Source organism: Cheilinus undulatus, linkage group 10 (genome assembly GCF_018320785.1).
Source record: "Cheilinus undulatus linkage group 10, ASM1832078v1, whole genome shotgun sequence".
NCBI classification, from domain to species: domain Eukaryota; kingdom Metazoa; phylum Chordata; class Actinopteri; order Labriformes; family Labridae; genus Cheilinus; species Cheilinus undulatus.
This window is the reverse complement of record NC_054874.1, coordinates 47598662-47607293: the sequence shown is the minus strand read 5'-3', so window position 1 is coordinate 47607293 and position 8632 is coordinate 47598662. Positions and strand designations below refer to the sequence as shown.

The following is an 8632-nucleotide window of genomic DNA, read 5'->3' as shown; positions in this document are numbered from 1 at the left end:
TAGTAGACTGAAAGCTAAAAATCTGTTTTCTTCTTTAAGAAAGTCTCCCTCTCTCTCTCCCTCTCTCTCTCACGCCCTGGTACAACAGTAAACAATGAGACAAAAGCTCTCTGTGCTCTGCTGGACGCTCAGACCCACAGTGTTCCTGTCCTCAGCTTCACTGCAGCATCACCACCGTCCTGGACTCTAGAGGATTTCCCAGGACTTTCCAGGAGCCTACAGGACTTTCCAGGATTTTCCAGCACCTTCAAGGACTTTCAGGGATCTCCCAAGGGCTTTCCAGGACTGTCCAGGATTATCTAGGAGCCCTCCAGGCCCCTCTAGGATCATGGACCCCAAGCGTCTGTCATCGCCCTATCAGCAGCAGGTTCGCTACAGGATAAAGGTGAGAGAACATTAACTTTATTTACAGGAGATTACAACATCAGAGCAGTTAGAAATACTCCTGATCAGTAAAACCACATTCAAAGGCAACTCTCTAATGAAAGAAAAATAAAGCTGTTTGACTTCAATACCCAGAATGCTTTACTCCACAATGACAGCCTACGTGTGTTTTTGATTTTCTTAGAATAAATTTATCTTATGACGGTGTATTAGAGACACTGCAATAAAAATGAAATTAAACAGAAAATCTGATAATATTCCAAGAAAAAAACACTTGAGATTTCTGAGAAAACAACTCAGATTTTTTTAGATTACAAATCATAAATTTACGACAAACCAAATTCACAATATTTGAGATTATAAGTCACAAATTTACCAGAAAAAGAGGACTTTAAATTGGAAAAAAGTCTTATAAATTTTGACTTAAAAAATAATAAAGTCAAAAAATTCAAACTTTAAAAGTCAGACATCTTTGACAGTTACGAGAAATCAAACTGGAACCAGGGTTAGATAGAGTTAGGGTAAGGCAGGATTGGTGGGGTAAAGGTAAGGGGTTAAAGTAAGAGGGTCAGGGTTAGGGTTTGGCGTTGTGAGGCCTATGCGTGGTTAGAGCTTGGTTTGGTTAGGTTTAAGTGTGATAAGAGCTGGGGGGGTTAGGGCAAGGCAGGGTTAGAGCTAGGCGTGGTTAGGGACCAGCACGGTTAGGAGAAAGCGTGGTTAGGTTTGGCATGCTTAGAGGTAGCCATGGTTACAGTTAGCCCTGGTTAGAGATAGGCATGGTTAATTTTAGGCATGGTTAGGTTTGGACATGGTTAAGGTGAGGCAGGGTTGGGATGAGGTATGGTAAAAGCTCGGTGTCGCCAGGGTTAGGTGTGGTTAAGGTTTAGCTTGGTTAGAGCTATGTGTGGTTAAGGTTTAGCTTGGGTAGGGTCCGGCATGGTCAGAGCTAGATGCTGTTAGGGTTAGCTATGGTCAGAGATAGGCATGGTTAATTGTAGGCAAGGTTAGGTTTAGCCCTGGTTAAGGTGAGGCAAGGTTGGGGTGAGCTGTTGTTAGGGTGAGGTGTGTATAGAGCTAGGCACGGTTAGATTTAGATATGGTCAGGGTGAAGTGTGGTAAAAGCTCGGTGTGGTCAGGGTTAGGCGTAGTTAAAGCAAGGTCTGGTTATTTGTAGGTGTGGTTAAGGTTTAGCTTGGTTAGAGCTATGTGTGGTTAGGGTTAGTTGTATTTAGAGCTAGGTCTGGGTAAGTTTAGATGTGGTTAAGGTTTAGCGTGGTTAGGGTCTGGCATGGTTAGAGCTAAATGTGGTTAGGGTTAACTATGGCTAGAGATAGGCATGGTTAATTGTAGGCGTAGTTAGGTGTAGCCCTGGTTACGGTGAGGTGTGTTTAGGAAGGCCTACAATATAGTGGAGCAAATCTGAGTCAGGGTTAGGGTTAGGGTAGCAATGACAATGATAAGGATGCGAGAGCTGAGGATGAGAGAGTTGAGAAAAAGAGAGCTGAGGATGATGGAGCTAGGGTAGCCAGGTACCCTGATGCTGCATGCACCCCACAAACAAAGTAAACCTTGTGTCCTGGTTGCACTTCCAGTCTTCATATCAGATTGTTGTTTCTTCTGAAGAGAGCAATGATGAGACAAGCATGCTGGAAGCCAACAAGCATGCCAGGGACGATTCATAAATCTAGATAAAACAAAGATGTTAATTAATTAATAAATAAAGAGCTCCTATGACTTGTGAATTCGGTGTCTGAACGAGGAATACTGTTCTACCATTACAGTAAATATAAAAAAAACTAACATCAAACCTGTAGTCTGGAAATTAAAGGATCTGGTGTTTAACGTTATCCTACCCTCAGTTCACAGGATATAATGGATCTTTTTAACCAACATGTGTTCTCTCCCCTATATGTTTAGAAGAGTTCTCCTCTGTTGCAGTTTTAATGGTTGTTTTACAGTTTATAATTTTATATCAATTCATTCATTAGAAGACATAGTATTATTGTGTATTTACTGTTATAGTGTTACAGCATCTCTACAGATGGAAACAAACTCACACTTTCCCCACAGAGGGAGAACATGACAGATCTTGTTTTTCATTCCTTAGGAACAGTAAAACAACATGGGTGGAAAATCCTGACTGAAGATTTCATAATTGATGCATCAAAGGGTTAACATAAAGGAGAGGGGCCTCATGTTGATCTTTGCTTGGGCCTCCAAGACCTGGCTTCATAGGCAAGGGTGGAATGTTTTATAAGCTTTGATGACATTAATTCAACATCAAGCAGGTGGAATGTTTTATAAGCTGTAATAAGATCATCATCAAAGGCAAGGGTTGAATGTTTTATTAGATTTGATTACATTATTTCAAAGGCAGAGGAGGGAATGTTTCATAAGCTTTGATTACATCATCTTCAGAGGTAAGGATGTAATGTTTTATTTGCTTTGAGAAAATCATCTTCAAAGGCAAGTTTGTAATGTTTTATTTGCTTTGATAACAGCATCTTCCGTGAAAAGGATTAAATGTTTTATATGCGCTGAGAACACCATCTTCAAAGGCAAAGGATGGAATGTTGTGTCAGTTTTGAGAATATCATCTTCAAGGGCAAAGAGGGAATGTTTTATAACCTTTTGAACATTATCTTCAAAGGCAAGGAGGGAATGATTTATTTTATAAACTTTGATAAGATCTTCAAAGGCAAGGAGGGAATCTTTCATAAGCTTTGAAAAGATCATTTTGAAAGGCAGAAGATGGAATGTTTATAAGCTTTGATAAGATCATCTTCAAAGGCAGACAGTGGAATGCATTATGAGCTTTGATGATGTTATTTCAAAGACAATAGATGTAATTCTTTTCAAGCTTTAATGGAATTTTTCAAAGGCAGAGGATGAAATGTTTTTTAATAACCTTTATATGGCCGTCTACAAAGGCAAGGCTGGAGTGTTTCATAAGCTTAATATCCACTTAAAATGTTAATTTAAAATGTTTTTTTTTTCTAATATAAAGAACCCACTGACTTTCCTCATAATACTCATTTAAAATGTTCCTTCAAAGTGTTTCCTTATCTAACATAGAGAACCCACTGATGTTCCTCATAACATTCATTTAAAATGTTCCTATTAAATGTTCCTTTGTCTAAAATAAAGAACCCACTGATGATGTCCTGATACGGGTGCTTTAAAATGTTTTCGGCAGAGAAAACAGCGCCACTCTGCCTCTAACTTCCATTCAGCGGCCACTCGCCGTATTACACCTGCACCTGCGTTATTCAGCTCCACCGCTCCGGCACGGACGCCAATTGCGCATGCGCAATGAGATGAATGGCCGCTGCAGCTGACGGGCCACCAGGAAGTGTGGCGGACAAATCCTCGGCCGTTAATCCGCTCGGTACCGACACTACCATGATCAGCGGAGCGGAGCGCTCACCGTGACCGACAGCAGCTCTCTGCTCCGGGCAAACAGCTGTGAGGACCACCGGGACCACCGGGCCGTCCGTCTGCTGCCCCCGCTGCTCGGCTCCATCCCCCTCTCCTGCAGAACTGAGGCTCCGCCAATCTCCGTGAGGCTCGGTGAAGCTCCGTGAAGCTTTGTGAGGCTCCGTGAGGCCGGGCTCGGTCACCCTGACGGCGATGGGATGCTGTGGCAGCACGGAGGTAAGAACGGCTCGGCCCAGCTCGGTTCGGTACCGCCGTCCTCCTCCCGGTGGCTGTTTGTCCTGTGACCGAGAGAGAGCGGAGAGCCTGGCCGGGACCCGAGCCAGCGGCTGTAATCCACTCAGAGCCAGCCGGGTGACGGTGTACGGGTGTAACCGGCGACCGTGCTATCTGGCGACTTCAGCTGTGATTTTTGGCTTCAGCGGGTCTCATTGGCGGGAAAAGCTCTAACGGAAGTCTCTGTGCTTCATTAGTAAACATCTGACGAGCCAGTTTGTAATAAATCGATGAAAACAGCATCTGTGGGACACGTGACGTCTTCATTATCAAAGCCACTGTAATGACATCCACCGACACATTCGGCTCAGAGTCACCAGATAACACGGTCGCTCCTTAAAGCATAACACCGGGGCCTGCTAACAGCTCCGTGTGATTTAATGGAAACCGAGCCGAGCCGAGCTAACAGGCCCGGACTAGCTGTGTGACCAGGGCCGGTTTTAGTGGTGTTGAGGCCCCGGGCCAAGACCGAGATGTGGTCCGTCACTATTTATCTGAAAATAAATCAGAGAGAAAGGGCCAAATATTAGGAGGCATCTGTCTGCAGGTACCAGAGAGCTTCAGGAGAGATCCACATGGTAAATCTGAATCCTCAAATATCCAACAGTCCTTCAGCAGCTCTGAGATCAGCATCACATACAGAAATACTTTGATAATTCAGAAGGAGATTCAAGTCACTGGAACTCAGACACCCTTAATTATAAAGATCTGGGATCCTTCCTAAGATATACCAACCGTCCTTTCTTTATGGTGACTCTCCTTTGTTTGCAACTTTTGGAATAGTTGTCAACAATGGCCTACTATTTGACAAAGGAGGGGAAAAGCCCTCAAGATCCTTTTGATCATTTCAGTAAAGCTTATGAAGCATTCCATCCTTGAAATTAAAGGTGCTGTCAGCAGGGGTTCTAAACATTACATCTTGTATTTGAAGGTGCTGTCATCACAGCTAATGAAACATTCAATTCTTGCATTTGATGGTGCTGTATTCAGAGTTAAAAACATTCCATCCTTTCCTTTGACGGTGCTGTCATCCAAGCTAATCAAACATTCCATCCTTTCAATTGAAAGTGCTGTCATAGAAGGTTCTAAAACTTTCCATCCTTGCATTTGAAGGTGCTGTCAAAGTTAATACAATATTCAATCCTTTGAATTGAAGGGGCTGTCATCAAAGTTTATAAAACATTCAACCCTTGCATTTGAAGGTGCTGTCATCAGAGCTTACAAAAATTCAATTCTTGCATTTGACGGTGCTGGCATTAGAGTTTAAAACATTCCATCATTGCCTTTTTAAGGTGCTGTCATCCAAGCTAATCAAACATTCTATCCTTGCAATTGAAGATGCTGTCATCAAAGCATATAAAACATTCCATTCTTTCAATTGAAAGTGCTGTCGTAGAATGTTCTAAAACTTTCCATCCTTGCATTTGAAGGTGCTGTCAAAGTTTATACAATATTTCATCCTTGGAATTGGAGGGGCTGTCAACAAAGGTTATAAAACATTCCATCCTTGCGTTTGACGATGCTGTCAAAGTTTATACATTATTCAGTCCTTTGAATTGAAGGGGATGTCATCAAAGCTTATAAAACATTCCATCCTTGCCTTTGAAGATTGTGTCAAAATTTATAAAACATTCCATCCTTGGAATTGGAGGGGCTGTCATCAAAGTTTATAAAAAATGTCATCCTTGCATTTGAAGGTGCTGTCATCAGAGCTTATAAAACATTCTATCCTTACCTTTGAAGATGCTGTCATTAAATTTTAAATTTGATCCAAATAATTTGTTTTCAAACTAGCAAATCTCCATCTTTTGATTGACGTGTGGCATAAAAAATTAACAACCTTCATGATTTTCCTTCATACTTTTGACCAAGATAGATTGAAATGTCTAAATTGCAAAAATATGTAGGGCAACATTTGGAAAGTGGTTGGAATTGCCAGAGAGAGAGGGAACTCTTCTACTTTTCCTAATGCTGCCAGCTAGGGCCTTTTATTTGGCAAAAATTAAGGAAAGAGCCCCCAACATCCCCAGCTTCACCAAAATCCTGTCCTCTGCCTTTGAAGGTCAAAGCTTATAAAACATTCCATCCTCATCTTTTTCATGCAGACCAGTCTAGAAGAGCATCGTAACTCAGACTACTTCCATCCTATGAATGGAATGTGTCTCTAGTCCAGGTCAGAACTCGGACTCCTTCCATCCTATTAATGAAATATTCGATTTACTGATCTATTCTATCACACAGTAATCCACCAGGTCACAGTTTCAGTCTGTCTATAGGGATCTACTGTACTGTTAAAAGACTAATATGAAGACATTTGGGGGCTCTTGAAGGGAACTGGACCTTGATGTTGGGCCAGGGGTTCTCCACTGGGACTTTATGGGTCATTTAAATCTTTTTTAAACTATTGTATTCAGTCTTGGCCCCTTGTTTACAACCTAAATTATTTGTTGTAGCTAATTTTAGACATATTTCATATTTGATGTTCTACTATAATGACTGTTTCTTGAGGCCCCTAGGAGCCCTGGGACCCAGGTGATTGCCGTCCTGTTCCTAATAGTAAAACTGTGCCTGTGTTCTGCAGAGGACAAAGAGAGAATGGAGGCCACTGGAGGACCGGAGCTGCACAGACCTGCCCTGGTTCCTGCTCTTCACCGTCTTCTGCGTTGGCATGGTAACCACCTGGGACTCATTAACCTTCACTGACACCTGTGTGACCCTATTGCTCTGTTTATATCAGTCAATCAATCAACCTTTGTTTTTCTCCAGGTAGACCTGTAGACCCTTTCAAAGAGGGCAGGTCCAGAGTGTCCCATGTTCTTTTGGAAAGACCCAGCATTAATCACCATGAGCTCTAAGCAGCTATGTTAAAGATAATCAGTCAGAGAATGAGTGGGCCATTAGTGGAGGAGAAAGAGGCGTGGTTTAGTTGAAGTGACTCCAAGTCTGTAAACAATGGAGGCTGGTGAAGAGATAAGCGTGGATGTAGCATAGAACCACGCTGGAAGATTTTACAGGTGGAGAAGATGTTTACATTGTATAGGAACAGATATATGAATGATCATTCACTCACATTGACTCTCCTGTGTTGGCAACTTTTAGAAAAGTTGCCAACTGTGGCAAAAATGGAGAGCCAAAGCCCCCAACATCCCCAGCTTGACCAACATTCCATCCTTGAAGACATTGTTATCCTTTAATGTTTATAGAACATACCAACCTTGCCTTTGAAGATGATGTCATCATTTAATGTTGGTTAAACAGACCAACCTTGCCTTTGAAGATGATGTCATCATTTAATGTTGGTTAAACAGACCAACCTTGCCTTTGAAGATGATGTCATCATTTAATGTTGGTAAAACATTCTAACCTTGCCTTTGAGGATGATGTTATCATTTAAACTATGTTAAATATTTTATTGGTTTTGAAGACATTTCCTCTCATTGCCTTCAGACAGATTACAGTTTAAACTGCCTCCACTGATGGTAAAAAATCCTTTAAGGACGTGGTTTCAGCTGACTGTAGAGATATCCTGATAGAGTTTACTTATCTAGTTGCTCTGATTGGTCTATGATGAAATTGACGGACAGAACGTTTGTCCAGTCACCTTCTAAGTTTTTTTATGAAAGGTTCTGACCCTCCCAAACACCATCATCAGTAGAGCAGAGATGAGAACAGATATGAGAACAAAGATCAGAGCAGAGATGAGAGCTAAGATCTTTCATGTGTTCATGTCTTTGGTCTGAACTACAACATTCACTCAGAATATTATTGATTTTCGTTCCTTTCAGGGCAGCATCTGTGGGTTCACTGTTGCCACCGGGGGCGCTGCACGCCTTGTGTATGGATATGACAGCTATGGTAATACCTGTGGTCAACGCAATGAGCAGATCGAAGGAGTCCGGCTCAGCGGGCTTGACCACACAGACAGAAGGTAAGTCTGATTGAGACACACAGTTTGCCATGTGGCTTTGGTCAGGACCACAAAGTCAGCTGCTGTTAAACACAGCAAGGATATGATGCCAGGATGGTAAAATCTGGCAGTGCTAGAACCCTCCCAACCCTAAGCACCCTAACCCTTGGCACCCTAATCCTAACCCCCAGCTCCCTGACCCCCAGCACCCTAACCATAACCTCTAATACCTGAACCATAACCCCCAGTACCCTAACCAAAACCCCCAGTGCCTGAACCATAACCCCCAGCACCCTATTCCTAACCACCAGCATCCTAACCATAACCCGTAGCACCCTAACCACAACCTTAGTACCCTAACCATAACCCCCAGTGCCTGAACTGTAACCCCCAGCACCCTAACCATAACCTCAGTACCCTAACCAAAACTCCCAGTACCCTAACCACAACCCCCAGCTACCTAACTTTACACCCCAGTACCTAAACCATAATCCCCAGTACCTGAGTGATCTAAATCAGCATACATCATCTCTCTGTCACTATCAGAACATGGATGGATGGATGGATGGATGGATAGATGCTTTGTTAATCCCAAGGGAAACTAAACAATATACCAACAAATCCAATTTC

At 42.5% G+C, this 8632-nt stretch overlaps 1 protein-coding gene across 3 annotated transcripts in view; it reads left to right on the top strand.

Moving 5' to 3' along the window:
• The first annotated feature begins 314 nt into the window (after window positions 1-314).
• The window catches only part of slc44a1b (solute carrier family 44 member 1b), a 35171-nt gene continuing 26853 nt past the window's right edge, over window positions 315-8632 (top strand). For 2 of the 3 annotated variants that reach the window (XM_041797491.1, XM_041797489.1), the window contains exons 1-3: window positions 315-385; window positions 6677-6766; window positions 7881-8023. In XM_041797491.1, the coding sequence (XP_041653425.1) occupies window positions 329-385; window positions 6677-6766; window positions 7881-8023 (290 nt within the window). In that variant the 5' untranslated portion in view covers window positions 315-328. Of the gene's footprint in view, window positions 386-2913; window positions 4039-6676; window positions 6767-7880; window positions 8024-8632 lie in introns of those variants that run through there. The other variant, XM_041797490.1, reaches the window with a different exon arrangement.